Source organism: Hippichthys cyanospilos, chromosome 12, assembly GCF_059441005.1.
Source record: "Hippichthys cyanospilos isolate Australia breed blue-spotted pipefish chromosome 12, RoL_Hcya_1.0, whole genome shotgun sequence".
Lineage (NCBI taxonomy): Eukaryota > Metazoa > Chordata > Actinopteri > Syngnathiformes > Syngnathidae > Hippichthys > Hippichthys cyanospilos.
This window is the reverse complement of record NC_142380.1, coordinates 20,670,786-20,696,779: the sequence shown is the minus strand read 5'-3', so window position 1 is coordinate 20,696,779 and position 25,994 is coordinate 20,670,786. Positions and strand designations below refer to the sequence as shown.

At 43.2% G+C, this 25,994-nt stretch overlaps 1 protein-coding gene across 1 annotated transcript in view; it reads right to left on the bottom strand.

Annotated features, from left to right (window-relative positions):
• Positions 1-600: 600 nt before the first annotated feature.
• LOC148415280 (potassium/sodium hyperpolarization-activated cyclic nucleotide-gated channel 2-like) overlaps positions 601-25,994 on the bottom strand; it is a 52,250-nt gene continuing 26,856 nt past the window's right edge. Inside the window, exons 5-8 of the mRNA XM_088429653.1 lie at positions 5,380-5,526; positions 4,985-5,225; positions 4,731-4,895; positions 601-2,371 (exon numbers count right to left, since the gene is read on the bottom strand). Coding sequence (XP_088285779.1) covers positions 1,431-2,371; positions 4,731-4,895; positions 4,985-5,225; positions 5,380-5,526 — 1,494 coding nt within the window. The 3' untranslated portion in view covers positions 601-1,430. The remainder of the gene's footprint in view (positions 2,372-4,730; positions 4,896-4,984; positions 5,226-5,379; positions 5,527-25,994) is intronic.

Here is a 25,994-nt window from a genome sequence, read left to right as displayed (position 1 = left end):
GAAAATATTCTCACTTAAGTTAGAAGTCATCTAAAGTGAAATGTTCTCACTCAAAGTGCAAATTCTGACAATAAAGTCATAATTCTGACTTCTCAGAATTCTGTATTCTGACTTTAAAGTCAGAATTTGATTTTCAAGTGAGAATAAAGTCAGAATTCTGAGAAAAATACTGCCAGCTTTTTTTCCTTCACCTACCTAATCCGCTTCTGTATGACTGACTTTGTGAAGCCGCGTGATTTTGAACATCGCAACTGCCAAGTTTTACCCCAAGCCCCCCACTTGGACAAGTCAACTCGCACCGATGGGCTTTAATGTGACATGTGGATTCTTGTTTCCATGAACCGGCTTTCGTATCCTTTTTTTTTTTCTTCTTCTTCTTCTTCTTCCTAAAATGATACCACAGCCTCCAATTCCTTCAAATATTTTTGGTTAAGGTAACGACATGGTCGGTGGGTTGCAATTGCTCAAGTGAAGCCTCGTTATTAAAATCACATTAAAAATAGAAGACAACTCATTTTCCTGTACAGCATATTTTCATATCTAATTCGTATATATATATATATATATATATATATATATATATATATATATATAGACGGGTTATAGTATTGCAGAATTATATTGCATGTGTTAATCCATTAACCAAGACAAAAAATAAGCAAGTACTGTATACGGCGGGCCACTTGGCAACACGTTTCACCATTCGGCATGCCAAAATAATCTGGCCCGACCAAGCAGAGTGAGGGAGCCAGAGTGGCAGTAAAACATACCGACATACCCACACGCACAAACGTAGGCCCACGTATTTACATACGCTGAACCAGATATATGGCTTCTAACATTGACTCAAGGCAGTTAAATAAATGGCATTTTTCTTCTTTTTTTTTTTTATGTTGATACAGACCCAACCAGACTTTGTGTTCAAGCTCAGCTTTGGTTTGGGTAGATACAGTGAATAAAAATATTCCTCCGTGGTTTTTTCCAGCAAGTATTTACACTTTGATGTGAGATCGACCAGCGGTCTACAACGTTGATTTTTCCACGATATTTCAAACAAAATGAAGAGCAACGTGATATCTGGCTACGGCAGCTTATACATCAAATAAGAAGCACTCAAAATGTGTGGTCATTTGACCTCAAGTCCCTGATTTTCATGTTTAAGTCCAGCTCCTGCTAGATTGCATCGCATGGATTCTACTCATTATGGAAATGTTACATGAGTTCTACTTTACTAAATATCCTTACGGTAAAGACAGCGATATACAGTTGGTGGTACAGTAGGTTTGGAAGCAGAGTGTAAGAATAAACGTGCCAGCACAGTAGTCTAGACCAGTTGGACCTCACCTCATACCAGCGTCACTGCACTGACCTCTCCTTGCCCAAACAAGATTCACCTAGAAAAAAGGCCTCTTTGCTCAAACAAACCAGGGTCACAAGTTGGAAGACAGCCGGGATCTAGCAGAGTCTACCGCCGGAGGGCTGACAATGGAATCTTTCTTGGAAACACCAGAGTCCGGGGGCCCCGATACGGCAGCTCCGACTACAGCGCCCGTCGCAGCGGGGCCGCCGGATGGGGACGTGGAGGCGAAGGCTACCCTAGATTGAGCACTTGCCAATCTACCCGCCCCAGAGGGCCCGGGCAGGTTGGGCTGTATGGGTCCGATGGACGTGTTGGAGGTACGTGCAGAGAGAGGAGGGCTGGGTATTGCAGACACAGCTTGCGGCCCTCCCTCCTGGGGGAGCAAAGGCTGGGAGGCTGACAGCGCGCGATCATCCTGGCTCAGGCTCCCTGTGTGAAGGGAGTGGCTGCTTTTGCGTGAGGTGGGCCTCTGCTGGGTCTGTGTGGGACTGGGTATATGGTGCTGGACCAAGGACAACTGAGACCCAGAGGGACCCACGCTAGCCATGTGCTGGAAAGTTCGCCCTGAAGCCGCTAGGGGGCTTTGGACAGGCGTGCTGTTGACCGCCGATCCGAACGCTCCTCCCAACGTCTGAGGGGGTTGTGACTGAAGTGCAGACACGGAGACTGGGCTTTGTAAGTTCTGCATCACCTGGAACCTTCGCACCATATGGGGGGAATGTAAAGTTCCCAGACCCGCCGATGGGTTGGCCATTTGAGGGCAGAAGCTCATTGCCACAGCCTGCTGGAGTGTGGCGATGGCTGAACCGCTACGTGAGTGGCCGGCGGGAGCAAAGATGCCACTGAGGGAAGGCGTCGTCGACATAGCCCGCGGCCGTTGCAGGTCCACCAGCTTCACCATCTCCCGGTCATACTTGACGATCTCCTGGATCATCTCGTTCTCGCGGTTGTTGAAGACACCAGAGTTGAGATCGTGCTGAACTTTGTGCATTAGGATGGAATTCTTTTTACCTGAAGATGGGGGGGAAAAACATGTCTTGAATGTTGATATACAACAAGGGTGCCAAAGTCTGGTCCTCAAGAGCCCCCTGTTCAGCCTGTTTTCCATGTAATATCACTCACCTGATTCAAATGTTCAGCTAATAAGGCATGAGGGTTACATGGAAAACAGGCTGGATAGGGGATCTCGAAGACTGGACTTGGGCACCCCTGGTATGCAGGGTCCACCCGGAAAGCAAAAGAACAGGGCGCATGCGTTATCGGAACTATAACTCCTGATCTAAGAAGTCTTGGAGGGAAGACCACTTTCCGTTTGAACTTTAGGAACAATTGCCTAAATTTAGTTGTGAACTGCTCACCATCACAGGGCGATTCCATTATCCGCTCCGCACTGTTGCAGCGTGCCGCAGCACGACGCAACCATGTTAATGAATGAGAGCAATTCCACTGCATCCGCTGCGCTGCGCTCCACCCTGCCACGGTCCATCAACTTTATGCAAGACTTGAAAATTCTGGTCCGCTGCCGTCTGCCGCGTCAATTCCTCAGTTTGGAAAGCACCAAATGAGAAAAAGAACGTGTTCTAGATCCGGATACAGAACCGAAATTTTGATCTCCTTTGCTGATTGATTGAATGAAGCCAAAAGTGAGTGCTTATGCTTGTCTGCGCCACTGTCATTGAAATAAAAAAAAAACATTTACTCCTCCAACATTTGTACAAATATATACAGTATTACTATTTGACTCGTGATTCAATTAATTCACTCAAAATTTAAAACAAACGTTGTATATACGTACTCACCCAAAGTAAATGAAGCATGTGTAACATATCTAGTATGTATTGTGTTTTCATTTATTCACACTTCTTTTCTGTTTTGAATTATTATGTGTTATTTAGTGCTTTTGACTGACATGCACGCAAGAGAGGAGGGAGAGTGTTAAACTCACGCTGAAAGATAAAAAAGAGATTTTTTTCCACAAGAAAAGCGCTGATAAATCATTCCAATGTTCACAAATATCTTTATTTTTAACACAAAATAATGAATTAAATAAATTAATTAAAAAACAAATGTCTGATTTAACAGTTAACTTTATGAACATGAATTAAACATTAAACATGAACTATTCTGAAAACGGCTTCTCTTGCCTACTTCTTGCTGCTAGAGACCTGGCAGCGCTTCTTCTCACATAGCCGAGCCACATTTGGCTTGAGGGAGGAAGCAGTGGAGACCCTCAGGAGGGCATGAAGATGCCCATCCGTAAGTCTGGACCTGTACTTGGACTTATTGAAGTTCAAGGTGGAGAAGAGGTTGCCACACAAGTATGTGAAAAAATTGCTGTCTGCTTCTCCACTCATCTCCCTGAACTTGGCTTTGAGTGCAGAGCTGTACTGCAGATCAATGAGCTCCATTTGAAGCACAGGAGGGGCATCATGCACATCAAAGGAGGAGGGGTTCGAAAAAATTAGGAATGTGGCTCTGTGCATCTTGTAATCTGCAAACCTGTGATCAAATTTCTCCTGTAGCTTCGAAATGGCTTCAACATACTTCTCACTACTGAATGGTCTGTCTGCATCCACAAGTGCCTTGCATGCTGGGAAATGGAAAAGGTTTGTCTGAGAGGGCTGAGCTTTCCACAACACAAGTTTTGTGTAGAGTGCTCTCACTTGGTCATAGGCAGCACCGACAAGTTGCCCCTGGCCTTGTAGCTTTTTGTTAAGAACATTAAGCTCGTGTGATATATCGTGTGAAACAAGAAAAGCTAAGTCCCAGAGCCATTTGGAATCACTTAGCACAGGAACAGCCACCCCACCCTTCTCCTGCTCTCAACTCAAAAAATCTCTTCAATACGTTTCCCCTGCTAAGCCAATTTACCTCAGTGAAGTAGAGCACACCCCCATATTCTGACTCCATTTCCTCTAAAAAAGCACGGAACCTTCTGTGCTTTAAGCTCTTGGAATCTGATTTGGTTGATGCATTTCACAACGACAGACATCACATTGTGAAACCTCAGGCGTATCGGAGACGCATGCGGTGGATGTGGGTGTGCGTCTGTCATTGCGGATGCGGAACGGAGTGAAGTGTAATGGATGCAGTGGAATCACCCTGTCAACTTAAATTCTAATATTTGCTGCTTAAAATTATACAAATTTTTATGTGTAGCTTGACTGCTTGCTGGATATGTACGTAAACGTGAGAGAATTTTCGTCCTTTGATCAAAAGTGTTACTATTGGGTACCTACCCTACAGTCTCAGTCCCTGGCATTTACACTGATGTCCCATGCGTTTGGCTGTGATGCAATTCACTTTGCAGTCTTGCTGAGACAAAGTGGACAGGGGAGTGGACTCACACGTTTCTAACCAGCTCTCTTACCTATGCGATCCAACCGATCAATAGCCACCGTCTCAAAGGCTCGTCTCATCATTGGATATTCTTCCAGCACCTCGTTGAAGTGGTCCACAGAGAGAGAATAGAGTCGACAGTATGTCTCCGCTCGGACACTGGCTGTCCGCCGACCCCTTGTCAACAGACAGATCTCTGCAAGGATACGCTCGAATTGAAATAGAAGAAAAAAAAAAAGTTTTGCTTTGTAAAGAAAGGAGGAAAGGCAGCCAGTCATCATTGACCTCCAAAATAGGATCCATCAGAGAGTTTCATTGCCAGTGTGCCTTTGGTGATGACACTGCACACGCCATGCTGGATGAAGTACATCTTCTTCCCAATGGTGCCCTCTCGTATGATGTAATCGTGCGGCTGGAAAACCTCAAAGTGCAGTTTGGTCAACATGGCCGTCACAAAGTTTGGCTCTGCATTTGCAAACAGGGGCATGGACGCAACCAGCTTGCGACAATTGAAGTTGACAATTTCCTGAAAATGGAACAAAGTACGATATAACATAATACTTTACCTTCTATATATATATATATATACATATATATATATATATATATATATATATATATATATATATATATGTGTGTGTGTGTGTGTGTGTGTGTGTGTGTGTGTGTGGTTGTCTCACCTCTCGTAGCGGCTCGCTGAGCTCGCCCAAAATGCTCTCCTCGTCAAACATCTTGCCTTGGTATCGGTGTTCATAGTAATCGTGGATCTTCTGACGGAAGTCGGCAGGCAGTTTGTGGAAGGACATGTATTGCTCCACTTGTTTGTACTAGGAAAGAGAGTAGGCAGGACAAATTCAGTTTTCAGCCAGGCACACAAACTAATGAGTCAGACCCCTCCAAAAGTTGATCCTTACTGAAAGCAGAACTCTACAAATTTGCTGTCAGTATTAAGAGTGGTGAACAAATTCTCTCCTGAAGGGGTCCCTAGATCCAAAATATTTGAGAACCCCTGGTAAAAATCTCCATCCACCCATCCAATTTTTATTGCCTTTGCCAAAATCTCATACACCTCTGGCTTTCCCTTTTAGGTGGATGTGTGGTCACTTTTCCAGTGTATGAGCCAAACACAAAACAGATAATTAGGACTGTAGCTACCAAATATTTTTGGAATCGGTTTTTCTATCAATTATTTCATCAATCAATGGGATAACTGTTGCATATGGTGTAATGGAAAGTATTTTTCCCCAATGTGTTTGTTGACTGATTGCTTTTTACGTATTAGGTATTGTTTTGTGAAAAACCAACAACTAAACAACAATAGGCAATGTTAAGCAAGAGGGATTGATATTTTACACAACAAACTTTTTGAAACTGATTGGGTTTCCGGTTCTGTCATCTTTTACCAAAGTAAACGCAGATGTTGGCAAATGTTTTATTTGGATTATACAGTAGGCTACACAAAAGGTAAGACTACAGAAATTATAGAAGAATTACTGCGGAGAGCCTCAAATCAGAAGTTTTGGGCAATTTTAAGTAAAAAAATAGCTGTAAACATTGACTCAATTATTGAGACAGTTGTCAATTCATTTGATAATCGTTTAGTTGCCCATTGAATTCGACAGCACCGCAGATGATGTTACACAATCTATTTTCTGGAGTCGCTATATAAAACACGCTTCGCAATCCCACTACAAATGCAGATCCAAAGTTTAATACATCAGTCTTGGTCAGTATGTCAAATAATACTTAACCTATCAGAAGCCCACCCCCTCCCCCCATCGACTTACGTCAAGCAATTGCTCTGCTGAAATACACACATGAATACAGTCTTGGTCAGTATGTCAAATAATACTTAACCTATCAGAAGCCCACCACCTCCCCCCATCGACTTATGTCAAGCAATTGCTCTGCTGAAATACACACATGAATACTTGAAGATATCCCTCTATCCATTTTTATTGTGCCTTCTTCATTCGGGTCGCGGCTCAACTGGAGCTGTTCGGGCCAACTTGAACTGGTCGCATGGTGCATGCAGATACAATACAACCATATATCCACTCACACAAAAGAAAATGCAGCTATCAAAAAGTCATTTATTTAGTTTACACTACATTGTGGAACAAGAAAGGCGCATCAGCCGGGTCCATCTACGGCAGGGGTGTCAAACTCGTTTTTCTCGTGGGCCAAATTGTACTTATAGTTTCTGTCATAGGGCCCGAATGACTGTAAGGTCAAATAAATTTTCAATTTCGTCACACACTTTTGCTAGTTTTGAAATCAGAGGCTGGTAAAAGAGAAAGATTGGGAACAAAAAATGGTTATTTTTTGCCCAAAACGTGCAAGTTGTGAATTTTATCCAGAAACTTGAATTCAAATCAGCACTTTGCAGGCCACATAAAATGATGTGGCGGGCCAGATCTGGCCCCCGGGCCTTGAATTTGACACCTGTGATCTACGGCATGTTGACCAAACTCGGTCGTCAGGGGCTGGTGTCCTGCATGTTATCCAGCTTTCTTTCCCCGATACACCTCATTCAAATGATCAGGCTCGTTATCCGGCCTTAGCTGAGCTTGCTGATGAGCTGATCATTTGAATCAGGTGTGTCAGGGAGAGACACCTCGAAAACATGCAGGATACCAGCATTTGAAGACCGGATTTAGACACCCCTGATCTATGGGTTCAATCCTCAAGAGAATCGTAAAGGACAGAGGCTCTTTCAATAGTCAAAACCGCTTCCGGTTGGACCTTTGAATCATTGAGAGTGTGGATGTGTGCAAGACGGGCTGAGGAGACGCGAGGACGAACGAGGGAAGCTGTTGTTGCTGTTGGAGGTTTGGACCACTTTGTTTGTTGCTACACTGGCTGCCGAAGTAACATCCAACGTTGCCTATAGCACTGAGCAATATTGGACTGCATGGCGCCCATCATAAAGACAGGAGAGTATGTTTTATATGTCCATTTAGTTGTGCGCACTGAGTATATTTTGAAGGAGGTGCGACATAAATCCATGGTTGCTGAAGATAACTGACATTGACTTTGCTTGCTGAGAGGAATAGTAATTAGTGATGCTTCCCATAGCCGTTGAAAACCCGAATATATTGTGCAACCATGGTTATAGAAGTTGTTTTTCACTAACTTGTTTTTGGTCAGGACATTTTGATCATTTTACTATCTTGTTTTCATACCAAAGAAGAACATTGTTGTGGGAGGTTGACAGTTATTATTGTATAAGATGTTTTCATCAAAGGAGAACATTATTGAGTAAGTTGCTTTTCAGAGCCTGAAGGACACACTTAAGTGTCAATAACAAATCGGGAAACAGGTGTTGCGGCGCCAGGGCGGACGGGTAGGCCACCTGCCCTTCCTCGCGCACGCAACTGAAAAAGTACAAAAGAGAGATGCAGAGTACAAACAGGTAGAGTCTGCTGCGGGTTGCGTACGAACGCCCAGCTGGTTGACAAGCGGAGCTCTGCCTGGGTGTTGGCTCTCCACCTTCTCGGCATAGGTAAGAGGCTCATATGATGATTTCATGCAATGTCAACTGTATTTTGAGAACTTGCATTTGGTCAAAATAAATATGCCAGTTATTTGGGCTAAATAGCATTTGGGAACGTTGGTCTTTTGTTGAGTGTCGTCTTTGTCTCCTGAGCGCCGACCAGCACCGATCCTTTCAATAAAACACTTGCACTGACTTTGTTGTGCGTGCTTGCTAACTTTTGTTGACTGAACTAAATCGACTCACACACTACTTTTATTATACGGAAGAGTAGTGTGGTGTCAGGTGTTGCCGAGGATATGGGAAATAATTCAAAGTAAATTCATGGTACTGCAAATGAAAGTGGTGTTCATTTATTTGATGATGGTATTAGTCCCAATGATAGTATTTCAAACATTGCCAGCAGACATTCAAAGAGGAGTGCTAAAAGTTACCAGTCAAGTACAACTTCTGCAAAATTAATTGCTGAGGCTGATAGAGCTGCATTAGTTGCCCGTGCAGCAGCACTTAAAGAACAACATGCCTTGGAGGAGGAACAAAGGCTGAGGAGAAAAAAAAAAGCTTGCTGTGAATGTAGAATTGGTTGCAAATGAGGCAAGGATTGGCTGTGTTGTATTCCGAAAGTAAAGATCCCTTACATTCATCTTTAAAGGCTTTAACATCAAATGCGATGAATTCATATTTGGAGAGGGAAATAAGAAAGGCCAACATATGCAGTCCCAATTGAAAACTATTTCAACCTGAGACTGTAATTCAACCTGGAACAGCAATGCAATCACACCAACCAATAAAATTTACAATGCCACCAATTAAACTGCCAGATATAAAGCCAAAGGAATATGGCCAATGGAATACTATGGCACCACATCCACTAATGCACTCCAACTACAGGGAACAGCAAGGACGTAAACTGGGAATATCAAAGCATGTAAAAAGTCAATCAACAAGTCAAACCAATCAATCTGGAAACCTAAGAACTACTATGGAAATGCAAAATGAAAGAACTGCTGCCTTGACCAGCAACAGTCAAGATCTCTGCCTCCAAGAGACATTCCAACGATTCAAGGTGAACCTCTCCAGTATAGGGCATTCATTAGAGAGGTTATTAACAGCTATATGCAATTAGGACGGTGCTAGGATGGGTAGTTAATGGCCTGCTGAAGGGAAGCAGTGTTGTTGGTGAACAGGAGTTTTCCCTCTGTTACAATGAACAGAATTTCTGTACCCCGATTGAGAAGCAGTCTTACCAAAAAAGCGACCTTGAAGCCTAGGTAAATTCTCAGATAGAAGAAGCAGCCCTTGGTCACAATACCAGGAGAGAAACTTGACGGCAGAACTAAAAGTACACATAGAAGAGCTCGAAAAAGAAAGAACCCTGTTGAGGAGCATTCTTGAAGAGGCTCAAGAAAAAAGACACTGAGGCAATGTCAAAACAAGCTCCAGCCTCTGCAGTTGCAGAGGGACAAGCTGAAAGCCAACTTGGAAAAGATGTTGAAGGCTACCAAAGGACTGTTGAAGGACCTACATGCATGCCATGAAGTCCCTCAATGAGAAGATGTGTGCTTAAAATCAGATGTCACAAGTCCAAATAACTGATTTCTCCAGAGAAGGAAGAAAAAGTGGATGCCAACACTAATGTTGTAGAGAAAGAACTTACAGTTGTCAAACAACAGCTGATTTATAAGAACTCACAAATATCACAGTTAAAGGCTGAAATGGCTGCTCTGCAGAAATCTGCAGCCAAGTTCACCCCGAAGAGAATCAATCCACAGATTTTACACAGAAAATAGATGACTTAGAAAAAGACAATAGAGCGAAGCAAGAGATGACAAATAAAATCAAGGCAGTGGCTATCAAAGGGAAGAAGGAGCTGTACACCATCAAAAAAGAAATTATAAACTTTAGGGAGGAAATAGCTTCTCTAAAAGCAGAGCAGGAGTAAAGGAACAATCTATGGACATTGTACATGGTGCTGAGGGCTAGAAAGCCTGCAGATCGATCACATCAAACAGACAGATCAACTGGATAATGAGAAAAGAAGGCGGCAGCGGATAGACAGATCACTGACCGAACCAAACACCTCAACAAGAGCTTTCAAACAGGTCAATTTGATCAGCTGTGGGAAAGAGGACCTTCTGACTGCATTCTTCTAGGAGTCACTTCTAGTCACCGACAACACAATCTGTTTGAACTGCTGCCATCAGGCAGATACTACAGGAGCCTGAGGGCCAGGACTGCCAGGCAGGCAAACAAATTCTACCCATAGGCCTTCCGGATCCTGAACAAAACCCTCACGCATTAATCTGCCTCATCACTGCTGAAAGCTGTCCCATCCATTTCCATACATTTTCTTCCCCTTATCTGTGGTCGGGTCACGGAGCAGCAACCTCAGCAAAGAAGCACAGACTTCCCTCTCCCCGGCCACTTCATCCAGCTCTTGACAAGGATGAGAAAGTTCGATCATATTACGCCGATACTAGCTGACCTGCATTGGCTTCCAATACACCTGAGATTTTCGGGTGTTGATAATTACTTATAAAATTTTACACAGTTTAGCTCCTTCCCATCTCGTCAACCTATCATCACCATATGTTCCATCCCGACAACTTCGGTCACAAAATGCTGGTTTGTTATCAACCCCACGGGCTAAAATGAAGTCCGCGGGATCAATGGCCTTTTCCATTCACATGCCAGTACAATGGAATGCCCTACCTATGGAAGTTCGCGTAGCCACCTCAGTAGAAATCTTTAAATCCCGACTGAAAACACATTTATAGTCACAAGCATTTCGTTAATAGGCCTGTCTGCAGCTTTATTCTTCTTTTTCCTGCCCCCTTCTCCTGGCTCGGAGAGGGGGCTAGCTAGATGGTGAAGGATGACTTGACCGCCCCTATTTGGCCATGCGTTGATCGACCATTGCGGGTTAAGAGATCAACCATCTGCGGTCCACTTGGCTGGACTGTGGGAAGCCCAATGGCTCTGCATGCCGTCAAGACGTCATTGCACAATATAGCACAATATGTTTTCAGTACTCTATATTGTGTATCTGTATTTGTCTGTATTGTGTATCTGTATTTGTCTGTATTTGGAACATCCACTTCAACCTGTGGGCCTGGAAGGGGGCTCTGCCCATCTGTGGTACCTTCTGAAGGTTTCTGATTTTCCCCAAATTGGGGTTTTTGAGTTTTTCCATCCCCTTCTGGGAGCTTTGACAGGGGATGCTGTTGTATACCTTACACCGAAAAGATGTCTCTGTCTGACTTCTTTTTTTCAAAAGAAGTCTCGACATGACCTCTTTTCACTTGTGAAGCCCTTTGAGACATCGGTGATTCTACAAATAAAATTTGATTAATTGATCAATTGATTGATTGATTTACTGTCAAAATGTTTCAGTTGAGCATCCCTTTGGCGAGTGGACCCAGTGTGCAAAAAGCAGACGTTTCCAAGAGCAAGCAACTAGCTGGTGTGTGGCAGCGGGGGTACATTGAGAGAAAATGGCATCCAATTGCGGTCACTTGAATGATGCTCTGCTGACATTTTGTACAGACTGCTTGCATTTTCTCCTTTGGCTTTCTTTTCTCTCCGTCGCGTCCTCCTCTCGCACTTTTGCCCCGCAACCCTATTTCGGATTCATCCCAAACAGTACCATTCCTTCACTCCATTCCTGGCTAAATCGCATTTTTTAATCTTACAAAGCTCATTGGCCAAACATCAGATAGTGACCTTGTCTTGTCTGACTTCTATTCACTCAAGTGAAGATGCTGTGTACAAAGTCTCTCGAAAACAGCCCATTTCGTGACGACCGAAGGAGACTAGCTTGAACATCATGCGACTTTATACAAAGCTTTATACATATGCTTTATGCTTGAGGATAATTGGCATGGTGAGTGACAGGCAGAAGACAGAACAATGTTGTGACAAACTCGTGGCGGCAGACGCCAGTGCAGGAAGACTACATTGCTGCTTCCTATCATGTACTGCATCATACCAAGCAGCTCAGACTGCACTCAGTCTGCATAGTCTCTCGCTCGTCCCAGGAAATGTGATGAGTTGGCCTGGAGGGGATAGCGTAATCAAGTTTGTGATGAAAAGGCCGATGAACTGTTAACCAACCGTGACAGAGGTGGTTACAATTACGACGGATTAAAATTACGGCACAAATCTACTGTTACATTGGGTTTAGTCTGTCCTTTTTATAACGTTTCATTTTTCTGTGGTTCGTCGGCAAAACGTCATCTGACTGCCCTCCTCGGATAATCTTACAAATCTGCACAATATAGTCTCATGGACATTTTGCTAGCACATCTTTTTTTATCGCATTGTGAAATTCATCGGCTGTTTCATCACACACTTGATTGCGCTATCACCTCCAGGCTAACTCATCACATTTCCTGGGACAAGTGAGAGACTATGCCATTCTAAATGTAGCTCATTACGCTCATTACATATCCAGTAAAAGGTTAGCTTAATCCTAAAAACAGTACAAATCATTAGATCTGTATTGAATTGTAAACCTTTAAAAATATGTCAAGATCTATTTTTGCTCGCTCGTGATTGTAGCACAAATATAACTCCATAGTGAGGCCGGCATCGCCTTGGAGATCACATTGAAAGGACACGCAGGTCTGCTGCCTCATCACTTCTAACCAGTTTCTCACTCCAACCAGCTTCTTCCGTGTCGTCACATTAGCGTGGCCACATAGGCGCCGCCCCTGGCCATGAGCCGCCTCTCTACCTTGCCGAACACACCCGTGGGCCTTGATTGGCTGTTGCAAGCGAGCGGCACTCTCGCTCACCGCTCGGAGAGACTCTGCTTAGAAACAGACCGGCCGCTTCTTTTCCCGCAGCTCTGAGCTTTGCTGTGACTGACTATGCATCTGAGAGCAGGGCCAAAACACACTCTCATGGCAACGCAGCGGCACCTTTCAATGGATGTAATTCACTCTAATCATTTTTCAAATCCATGTAGTGGCGCCTTTGGATGTATTTCTCTCTAATTATCTGTAAAATCCATGTCCCCAGTTGAAATGAACTGACTTTAAAAATGTAGTATTTGTGTGTGTCTTTGAAGCAATGCTTCTCAACTATATTTTGCAAAGTCAGTAAAGAAACCTTTTGCACCCCCCCCCCCCCCCCCCCCACTTGCAGCGCTGACTACAAATAAAATTATTGTGTGAAGGCGAAAGCCATTATCCATTATTCATAATTTTCCTACAATTCCGTTTTCCACGCCAAAAATCCCAGACTTAACATTGGGCGATTTTACATTTCATATTTACAGCTTTCACATTTCATATTTTAAATATTTAGCTCATTCATCTCGCCTTAGGGATCATTCCCATCATTCCAATATTTGCCCATAATTCCATATTTTTCACCTTTTAATATTTCACAAATCATTTTCAATGGGAGGATTCCTCATTCATTCCCAACGGGAGATTTAACATTTCACATTTTGAGCTTTCCCATTTCACATTCATGATAGTTTATTCTGACATTTCACCTCATGGATCGTTCTCATCACTCCAATAATTCAAACATTTTGAGCTTTCCCATCATTCCATATTTTCACTTCAATATTCCAATATTCATATACAATGAGATATTTAGCATTTCACTTTTTGAGCTTTCCTATTACACATTCACAACATTTAACTCATTTATTTCGCCTTAGGGACCATTTTCATCGTTCCAATAATTCATGAATATTAATATTTCCCATAATTCCATATTTTTCACCGATAATTCATAATTTTTTCCCAATGGCATATTTAACATTTCACATTTGAAGCTTCTCCATTTCACATATACATGATTTCATTCATTCCTTTCATTCACATTTTCATCATTACTAATATTTACACATTCCAATAATTCAAAACTATTTTAATATTACCTACAATTACTCATTAATCCCCACTGTTCTCATCAAAATTTTGTAACCTTCCTCCTTCGCCATTACTCATCTGATTTACACCTTTCTAACTTTAATCGATTCCCGCCATTCCATGAGTGTATCCATTTTCCTCTTCCCATAATTCAAAATTTTGCCACAATTCCACTTTTTTCAGTGTTTCCCTTGTATCTTCTACATTATTTGGCTTATTTAAACCGTGCCAAGTAATATTCAGAATACTTCACAGCTTCAAGCCATTCAAACATTCAACATCATTCCGCCATTCAATGCATCTCCCTTCAGCGTTTTCGCCTTCATGCGCAATTTCTTCAAGAATTGCTCATTTTCTAGTTATCTATAAGAAATACAACCAAAATTGCATTATTTATAACAGTGGTCCCCAACCCGCGGACCGGTACCGGTCCGTGGATCAACTGGTACCGGGCCGCGTGGGCTGCAACCGAAATAATGTTTTGGAGATGATTTAGTTTAATGGTACGCGCACACCAAACGCGAACGAGGCGAAAAAGCGGAGCGTTTTGTATTGTAGTCAATGGAGTTCGCGTGACTGGGTGCGAATGCACGTCGGGCAACGCGATGGACGCGAATGAAGCGACGCGAATGGCCGCACGCGGTCATGAGAAGCAAAATTCCGCCTTTTGCGTGAAGTTAAATTTTTTTTTTCTTTTTCGCGTCGCCACAGCCAATCAACCTAGGGAACATTCAACGGCTCACGCAGGGGGCAGGAATGAATCATGGCGGCCACTTTGCGTTCAGCGATCCAACATGGCCAGCTGAGCTTTCAATACAAAACAGAGCCAAGCAAGACCACTCACCTGGTTGTAGATAGGTGGAAGCGAGAACTTGGGACAACTTGTACGTATATGCAGCGTTTGCTTTACTTAGCTGTTGAACCGTAGTTACTGTGCTAAGCTAACAATAGCGCAGCATTATCGGCACAATATTTAGCAAGGTCTCGGCCACTCGATTGTGACTTTGAAACTTTTATTTTTTGGCAGGCGAGTATTGCCGCAAAGAATAAAGGTGCTGTCGGTGAAAATATTGATTCTGTCACATCCCAGAAAAGTGAAAGTTCTCAGCAATGCTCTTTTTTCCGAATCTACCGTAAAGTGTACAGCAAGCTCGCTCCGCTCCACTCCCCTCCCCTCTCCTCACGCGACAAAAAAGTGGACAAAAAGTACAACAGTGACAGAAAGCGAATGATTCGGAGTTCGGTGTGCACGTAGCCCCCCCCCGCAATATGAATCTAAGGAGTTGACCGGTCCGCGGTGATCAAAAGGTTGGGGACCACTGCTTTATAACATTAACAAAAGGAAAAAGCAATATAAATAAACTTTCAACAACTACTTACGGTACGCAATGATGTCCAAAATAATAATCACAATTACTTCTGCCAATATTAAAATCATGATTATTAATCACCATTATTCAACATGTTTGGTCAAACATATCGTTTTATTGGACTTTTTAAACAATCATTATATAAACAAGGCTTCAAGGCTTGATACCTAAAAATAATCAAATTAATATAAAACTAAAAATAAATAATGAAAACAAATTCACAAAAGATGTGGCAAAATTTTGGTACACAGGACAATACTGCTTACAGGACAATACCTTACTTGCTGAGTGCAAACCAATGAAAAAAAATGAAGACTACTTACAACCCAATTTATTCCAATTCTTGCCAATGGGATTTTCCAAAATAGGGGTTCATTTGACAGCGAGCAAGGAATATATTAGGAATCAGGTGAGAAACTCAACACCCTTTCACTCTGTTGACGGGAGGCTGCTAAAAGTACCACAAATACTCGAAGTGAGTATGGACTTAGCAGTCAGAATGAAATTTTAGGTCATTTCCACCTGAATTTATTCCAATTTTTTGCCAATCAGATTTTTCAGAATGGGTCTCAGTTGACAGCTGGCACGGTATATTAGGGGGTGAAAAAAGCAGAGGATTTTGGCATGCAAACATGTGGGTAACATCTAAAGGCTTTTAAGGTGGAATTTAAACCTGAAATCTCTCGAATGTGCCCACGAAGCTAACTTTTGTGTAGTCATTGCACCCCATTCCATTGATGAAGAATCTCGCCGGCGCCCGTTTTGCAGCACTTTATACTCTGTGGATTTCCCCCGCATTCAGTCAATATTCTCCCATACTGGTGGCAGTAGTCTACAGCATAGCAACAACACTACTCTATAACAGAGGAAGAGAATCCTAGTAGATTCAAACAATCAAAATCAAAACAGACTCTCCGCATCTCCGCATCCCGATCTCCGATCTCTCCGCAGTGTGCGTGCTTGCCAGGAGTTGTTTACGTACTTAGATCATGGTAGTCCTCTTCAGATGAGTCATGAAGGTGTTTGTACCGACGAACTTGGACCATTTGTCCGCCATGTTTTCTGCCCGGCACTTCCACGCAGGACAGAAATTCCGGAAAATCTGGCCTGCGCGGACACCCCGTTAAGTAGCGTGGTTGCCAAAAATGACATTATTTTGACGCTTGGAGCCGTATGAAACTCGGGGATGTGTCATAAATCGAGCTGCTGCCCTTCTTGCAGGATCTGCTCACTTGCTATTTTTTAAGCTTAACCTTGCATTTACGCCCTGATGGGAGGATGACTGAAAGTGCTTGATTTGACATGTATGTAGGTGGCTTTTTAAATGTTAAGATCACTGAGGATCAAGCCAATATCGTGATCGTGATTAAAATTTGATTAATTGTGCATCCCTAGTTACAGGTTAGTCTAAAACAGGAAAAAAATAAACATGGCATGGAACTGCCTAGAATTAAAAAAAAAAAAAGTCCATTTCCTATTGCAATTACAATTCACATGGCAAAAACAATTGCCCCCCCCCCCCCCCCCCCCCCCAAACATGACAGAGTTCATGTTTGCGAGGTTCTGGGTGGGCCATCCACCAATAGTTGAAACCCAATCCCACAGAACCCAACATATTGTCCTGTTTATTAAGAATATTGCATTATAGTAGGTTTGAAACTATTAATCGACAACAAATGGATTGTCAATTCAATCGCTGATATTTTTTGATAATTTATTCATAATTTTTAGACAGCATAATTTCTCTAAATCCTCAAAATTTGAGCTCTCCTTATTTCAAGCAAGGTATCAGTACTTGTGATGAAAGTTGATACTATTTTTGAGCGCTCTCTTGTATCAGTTTTACTCACAAAGTAGAAATTACAAAAAAGAATTTCATTAAATTGCAATGATCTGTCATTGTTGGGGGGGCATTACATACAGTATGGATACTTGGTATCGGTGAACACCACTCAAAAGTGGAGTTACTTGTTGTTAGAATAATTGCACATAGGTTATCCCATATTTGTGATGCAATCACTAAGTATGTTTGATGCAATCATCATCATCATCATCATCATCATCATCATCATCATCATGAACCAATTGTTTACACTGTGCAGTCTTTCTCCATTCTTCTCATGCATGAGAGAAAAAAAAATGTCTTTTCTCCTTTGTGTATATTTTCTCACAAATGTCGAACAGGTGAACCTGACATTTAACTGGTCCTTCAAGCTGAATTGCAAGACACCTGAGGTTTCCAGAGATGGAGTTGACAATCAGGCAGAACCTTGGCCATGGTAGTAAGACCCTTTTCAGGTACTGGGTCTAAGCTCTGTGTCTCGGCACTGAGGGTTGATGCAAAGCCGAAGGAGTCAAGGCAAATTAGATTAGTAGCTCACACACGCATAAAGTATGAGTAAAACGCGTGTACAGTACAAACCTTGAGAATACTCGTTCCTATCAAGAGACAGAGCAGTACACAAGTGTCAAACTCAAGAATAGAATGTTTTATTGTCATTGTCACAGGTACAACAACATTGAAAAGTGATTACCAGTCAATGCAATAGATAAGGTATAAAAATAAATAAGGTAAAAGACAAAAAGACAGTGGCCAGGACCCAAATGCACACAGACATCACACCCACACTTCAAATCTCATGCATTCAACCAGTCCAATGCATAATGCTACCTGCACACAGTTTATGGTAAAATGAATTCAGTGTCTGTTTGTTATAGCAGCATTAATATAGAGTTAAGACAGGTTATTGTAGTCGGGTAAAAGCTGCGCTTGAATCTGTTTGTCCTTGCTCTGGTTGACCTGTATCGCTTGCCTGAAAGCAACAGTTCAAACAGGTGGTATGCCAGGGTGTGAAGTGTCTTTTATGATGTTTTGTATTTTGAGGAAGTGCCGTCTCTGTTGGGCCTTTTACAGCAGCTCAGAGGTGTTTATGCTCCAGGATAGGCTTTCCTCTATGTTGACTCCCAGGAAGCAAAATTCCGCTACTCTCTCCACACAGGTCCCGTCGATGGTTATTGGTGGGATCTCAGACTTTTTCCTTCTGTAGTCAATTATGGGTTCTTCAGTCTTTGAAGTATTCAAAACGAGGTTGTTGGCCACGCATCATGACACCAGCTGCTCTACCTCATCTCTGTTTGCAGACTCGTCATCCCCAGAGATGAGCCCCACCACTGTAGTGTCGTCTGCAAACTTCACGATGGTGTGGCTCTGGTGGACAGGAGAGCAATTGTGCGTGTAGACAGAGTTGAGCAGTGGGCTGAGCACATAGCCCTGGGGGGAGCCAGTGCTAAGACTCAGGGCTGGAGATGTGTGTTGGCCCACTCTCACTGTCTGTCTGCAGTCAGAGAGGAAGCTGTTGATTCACATGCAAGTTGTATGAGGAAGCCCCAGGTCTCTTAGCTTAATCCCCAGTCTGTGTGGGAGGATGGTGTTAAATGCAGAGCTGTTATCAACAAAAAGCATTCGTACATAGCTCCCTTGCCCCTCCAGGTATGACAGGGTGGCATGGAGCACTGTGGCCACGGCGTCTTCGGTGGATCAGTTCGCTCTGTACGAAAACTGGTGGCTGCTGGGCAGGGCTGTTGTGATGTGACTGCGGACTAGCTTCTCAAAGCACTTCATGACCACCAGGGTGAGTGCTACTGGTCTACAGTTGTCTAGAATGGAGATGTGGGGGCTTCTTGGGCATTTGGACAATGGTGGAGGACTTGAGGCAGGTTGGGACAGTTGACTGTGCAAGGGACTGGTTGAAGATCCCGGTGAACGTTGACCTGCTGGTCAACACAGTCCCTCAGGACATGACCCGAGACGCCATCAGGACCAGTCGCCTTGACGGCCCGCAGAGTGCGCCTCACCTCATGTTCCTTCAATTGAGGATTGCGCGACTGTGGGCCATGTAGTGTTGTTGTATCTCTGGTTCTGTGACCTCAAAGCGTGCAAAGATGATCATCTGCTCTGCCAGTGCAAGGTCACCTTCGGCAGCTCCACGGTTAGTCTTGTAGTTTGAAAGATGTTGGACACCTTGCCACACCTGCCTGCTGTTGTTGCTCTACAGATGGTCCTCAATACTCCTCCCGTAGTCTGCCTAGGCCTCCTTGATGCCTCGCCTCAAGTTGGCTCGAGCTGCACTTTAGTGGTCCCTGTTGCCAGACTTGAAGGTGATGTTCCTCTGCTTCAGCTGCTGGACCTCTCGGGTCATCCAAGGCTTTTGATTCGTGTAGATCTGGATACAACTGTTCACTGTGACCTTGTCAATGCAGTTTTTTATAAAACAAAGAACACTGTCTGTGACCACCTCCAGGTCTTGATGTTCAAAAATATCCCAGTTGGTCCTATCAAAGCAGTCCTGCAGCTGCATAGAGGCATCATCTGGCCAAGTAACAACAGTCTTTGTGATGGTGTAAGCAGTTTTTATGAGAGATGTATATGTCGGATTAAAAACAGGGACAAATATTCAGACTGGCCCAGTTGTGGTAGGGTTCTGGTCCTGTATCCCCCTTTGATGTTTGAATATACTTTGTCCAAGGTGTTGACTCCCCCTCGTGGCACATTTGACATGTAAATGTAACTGTGCTTTATTTATATAGCGCTTTACAACCACCTAGAGGTGGACCGAAGTGCTTCACAGTAGAACAAACAGAATAACACATACAATTTTAGACACAGAATACACAATAAAAAACTGAATAAAAGATGTAAAAAAGATGTGACCACCTCCAGGTCTTGATGTTCAAAAATATCCCAGTTGGTCCTATCAAAGCAGTCCTGCAGCTGCATAGAGGCATCATCTGGCCAAGTAACAACAGTCTTTGTGATGGTGTAAGCAGTTTTTATGAGAGATGTATATGTCGGATTAAAAACAGGGACAAATATTCAGACTGGCCCAGTTGTGGTAGGGTTCTGGTCCTGTATCCCCCTTTGATGTTTGAATATACTTTGTCCAAGGTGTTGACTCCCCTCGTGGCACATTTGACATGTAAATGTAACTGTGCTTTATTTATATAGCGCTTTACAACCACCTAGAGGTGGACCGAAGTGCTTCACAGTAGAACAAACAGAATAACACATACAATTTTAGACACAGAATACACAATAAAAAACTGAATAAAAGATGTAAAAAAAAAAAAAGAGTCACCACACTACTGAATATTGAAAGCTGTCCTGAATAAATGGGTTTTCCGTCTTGATCTGAAGAGGCCCAGGTCCGATAAAGTGTGCAAATTAAGAGGGAGTTTATTCCAGAGTCTGGGAGCAGCCACAAGAAGGCACGGTCACCCCAGTGCTTGTACTTTGACCTGGGTACTTCCAACACCAGTTGGTTGGATGAACTCAAAGCCCTAGCGTGTTCCCGCACATTTAAAAGCTCAGATAAATACGGTAGGGCAAGGCCATTAAGAGCTTTAAAAACAAACAATAAAAGTTTAAAAACTGGAACAAAGGGTCAGACTGGCCATGCTGGTGGAGTTTAGGGAGTGTTGTTTTTAGGTTTGCTTGATTAAAATCTGTACAGCGTCAGGGTAACTGCTCTGTTTATTGCTAACATTTGCACATAGTCGTTAGCATTAGCATCTTTTGGTATGTAAGCAACAATTATTATGACAACAGTGAACTCTCTTAGAAGGTAGATGTGTCTGCATTTGACAGTCAGATACTGTATGTCAGGTGAACAGTGACGGTCTGTAATCACTGTGTTGGTACACCAGCTATTGTTTATGTACATACGGAGTCCTCCTCTTTTGCCCTGACCGGAATCTGCTGTCCGGTGTGGCGCTTTGTGGTGTGGCCTGCTTGCTCTATAACCGAGTCCAAAATGGATTGGTGAAGCCAGATCTCAGCGATGAATAGGATGCATGAATCCTTGACATGTTTGTCATCTGCCATTTGTAGCCTCAATTCATCCATCTTGCTCACAAGGGATGGGTGGTTTGAGTGGCTGCCTCCGTACCCTGGCTAGCCCTACAGCATCGCTTTTTCCTTCTCTCTCAATGCCGCCTCCGCCTGCTTCCTGCCAGGATGGTAATGCATGGAGAGCCCGGTCTTCTTGCTACTTCTGATGGGATCTTATGCTCTCATATGAATTCACCAGTTACATTCTCACAGTAACGTACTCCAATCTTAAGCAGATCATGTCGGATGTAGATGATATTCGCTCGACTGGCTGTACACAACACAACACCAGACGAACAAAAACATCCAAACACCGACCGAAGAGACACTGAGCTGCTGCAACTGTGTGTGCCACCATCTAGTCTATGTTTTATACTGCTGTTGATTTGAGTTCAAATTTCTAGCTGGAATATCAAACTTGCAAATTGTCTTCAACTTCTAAAAATTCTGGGGAAAATAACTTTTTTTTCATTTTTATTATTACCAATCTCTCATTTAAACAGCTTTTGCTTAATGTTGTTAAACAATTGATGATAAATGATGAAAAAGTGTTAAGTGGAAGAAAATGTGATAAAATTTGAGGTAATTAGAAATTAATCAGATTGTATAGATAATTTCAAATTTTATTGTTGCCATAGTCAATGTAACAGTTGCAAGGTGAGATATTAAGAGTTAAGTCAGGAGAATGTTGGTTACCAGATGGAAAAATGAATATGTGTGTGTTTGTGTGTGTGTGTGTGTGTGTGTGTGTGTGTGTGTGTGTGTGTGTGTGTTTGTACGGCAATACTTGTGAGGACCATTGCGGGCTGGGGACCAGCAGAGTGAGGACATTTTTCACAAGTGAGGACATTTAGGCCGGTCCTCACTTTTTTTTCATTCCAATGGCCTCTAGAGGCAGTATATATGTGTCTCTTAAAGTTTCAGGATGGTCCTCACAAATATACCAAAAAAGATTTTTTGTGTGTATTTTCATTTTCCGAGCATACGCACACTTTTTGCTAGGTGCTGCCATCTTTTGGATTTTTTTTATTTTTTTGTACAAATTCAACTGAAACAAGAGGAAAGAGTCTAATGGGCTTATTGTAAAGTGAAAAGATAAGCTTTTTTTTTGGATATGCTTTTTCCCTGACAAGTCAAATTAACTTTTATAAGGAACATTTAATGTCTTTGATAAAAGTTGAACAAGTTATACAATCCTGATATTTTGAAATGCCTTCAGATATAGCCAAAGTCATTTCAAACTTATAAAAGATATATAGTATTAATTTTCAACATCCTAGCGTTGCAAGTGTTGCAAAGATTTGTGGGCTAAAAAGGTCAAAACCTCAGTTTTAGGCCTTTCATAGTATGTTGCCTGTAGTTGTTGACACTTGCATATGGCATATATGTCTAAAAATCACCACAAACCTTCTGTCTACTGAGATACAAAATATAAAATCTTAACTTCCTAGCTGAAAATGTTGCAAAGGCTTTTGTGCTAAAAAGGTCAAAACCTCTGTTTAACGCCTTTCATAGGCAATGACGTTGACCTTTGACACATGCGTGTTGTCTATATTTCTAAAAATCACCATGAATCTTCTGTGTACTTCCCAGATGCAGAATATAAAATCTCAACTTCCTCTCTTAAACCATTCAAATGTTTGTGGGCTAAAATGGTCAAAATCTCAGTTTAAGGCCTTTCATAGGCAATGCCATTGACCTTTGACTCTTGTGCGTGGTCTATATTTCTAAAAATCACAACAATGTCTAAAAATCCCCACAAACCTTTTGTCGACTCCTCAGATACATAATATATCATCTCAACCTCCTAGATGAAAGTGTTGCAAAGATATGTAGGCTAAAAAGGTCAAAACATCAGTTTAAGGCCTTTCATAGTATGTTGCCTGTAGTTGTTGACACTTGCATGTGTTAGAGTTTAAAAATCACCACAAACTTTCTATCTACTCCTCAGATGCAAAATCTAAAATCTCAACCTCCTAGCTGGAAGTGTTGCAAAGATTTTTGGGCTAAAAGGGTCAAAACCTCAGTGTCAGGCCTTTCATAGTGTGATTGCCGTAGTTGTTGACACTTGCATGTGTGAGATTTGTCTAAAAATCACCACAAACTTTCTGTCTACTCCTCAGATGCAAAATATAAAATCTCAACCTCTTAGCTGAAGGTGTTGCAAAGATTTTTGGGCTAAAAGTGTCAAAACCTCAAATTAAGGCTTTTCATAGTATGATTGCCATAGTTGTTGACACTTGCACGTGCCATATATGTGTAAAAATCACCACAAACCTTCTGTGTACTCCTCAGATGCAGAATATAAAATCTCAACCTCCTAGCTGAAAGTGTTGCAAAGATTTTTGGCCTAAAAGGGTCAAAACCTCAGTTTAAGGCCTTTCACAGTACGATTATTGTAGTTGTTGACACTTGCATGTGTTATATTTGTTTAAAAATCACTGCAAACCTTCTGTCTCCTCCTCAGATGCAAAATCTAAAATCTCAACCTTACAAGCTCTGATTGGCTGGTTTTGTGGCACAAACGTAACGCGTATGCAGAACTGAGCGAGCGCAGAGGACGACTTGAGCGTGCGAGAGCTCGATGTTGAGCAAACGCGATGTTGAGCGAGGGAGAGAGCAGTATCGCGAACGAGAGCGAGATGTTGAGCGCGAGAATGCTATTGCGAGCGAGCAAAAAGGAATTTTGAGCGAGAAACTTCTTTTCAATAACTTTTTTTCTGCGCTCAAAATATGTTTTCGCTCGCTCAGTTTTATTTTCAATGCTCAAAATTTTTTTTCCGCGCGCTCGTAATTGTGGCACAAATATAACACCATAATCCCCTCCCCCCACGTACAGTGCTGTCAAGAGTGACTCATCAATTAAGCAGACAATTGCTTTAATGGACAGGTTATCTTAGATTCCAATAGTTTATTTAATTCTACTTATACAAATATCAATTTGTTTCAGCAAAAGTCTATGTATATTTATTGCACACAAACAATTTATTTGAGGGTTTTTTTCTCTTCACAGTACTTGTGTTTTAACAGTATGGTAATTTTGGTGTTGTCACTGTTGCTGCAAACTTAATTTATCTTAGTGGGCTTAAAGACAGCTGACTCCCAAGAATAAAAGTGCACAATATTGAGTATTGTTATTTAATTGGCAGGCGAGGTGCCGTCATTTCTCCCTTTTCTGCAAACTGATGCGCATCTAATACGCTGAGCCCCTCCCGGATGACCGAGCTTCTCACCCTATCTCTAAGGGAGAGCCCGGACACCCTGCGGAGGAAACTCAGTTCGGCCGCTTGTATCCGGGATCTTGTTCTTTCGGTCACAACCCACAGCTCGTGGCCATAGGTGAGGGCAGGAACGTAGATCGAGTTGTAAACAGAAAGCTTCGCCTGTCGGCTCAGCTCTCTCTTCACCACGTCAGACCGGTGCAGATCTCGCATGACAGCAGACGCCGCACCAATCCGTCTGTCGATCTCACGCTCCATCCTACCCTCACTCGTGAAAAAGACCCCGAGATACTTGAACTCCTCCACTTGGGGCAGGACCTCATCCCCGACCTGGAAAGGGCATTCCACCCTTTTCCGACTGAGGACCATGGTCTCAGATTTGGAGGTGCTGATCTTCATCCCAGCTGCTTCACACTCGGCTGCGAACCGCTCCAGTGAGAGTTGGAGGTCACGGCCTGAAGAAGCCAACAGCACCACATCATCCGCAAAAACCAAAGATGCAATGCTGAGGCTCCCAAACCGGACCCCTTCAATGCTTCGGCTGCGCTTAGAAATTCTGCCCATAAAGGTAATAAACAGAATCGATGACAAAGGGCAGCCTTGACGGAGTACAACTCTCCCTGGAAATGAATTCGACTTACTGCCGGAAATGCGGACCAAGCTCTGACATCAGTCGTACAGGGACCGAACAGCCCCTATCAGGGCGTCCGGTACCCCATACTCCCGAAGCACCCCCCACAGAGATCCCCAAGGGACACGGTCGAACGCCTTATCCAAGTCCACAAAGCACATGTAGACTGGTTGGGCGAACTCCCATGCACCCGTGAGGACCCTGCCGAGGGTGTAGAGCTGGTCCACTGTTCCACGACCAGGACGAAAACCACACTGCTCCTCCTGAATCCAAAACTCGACCTCCCAACGGACGCTCCTCTCCAGCACCCCTGAAAAGACCTGACCGAACACACCCACCACCCCAGTTTGCCAATCCAGGGGCACTGCCCCCGACGTCCACGCGATGTTGCAGGGGCGTGTCAGCCAAGACAGCCCTACAATATCCAGAGCCTTCAGGAACTCTGGGCAGATCTCATCCACCCCAGGGCCTTGCCACCAAGGAGTTTTTTGACCACCTCAGTGACTTCAGCCCCAAAGATGGGAGATCGCACCTCGGTGCCCGAAGAGTCTGCTTCCTCCGAGGAAGACGTGTCGGTGGGATTGAGGAGGTCTTCGAAGTATTCTGTCCACCGATTCACAACGTTCTGAGTTGAGGTGAGCAGTGCCCCATCTCCACTGTACACAGTGTCAATGGTGCACTGCTTCCCCCCTCTGAGACGCCGGATGGTGGACCAGAATTTCTTCGAAGCAGTCCGGAAGTCGCTTTCCATGGCCTCACCGAATTTCTCCCACACCCGAGTTTTTGCCGTGGCGACCGCAGT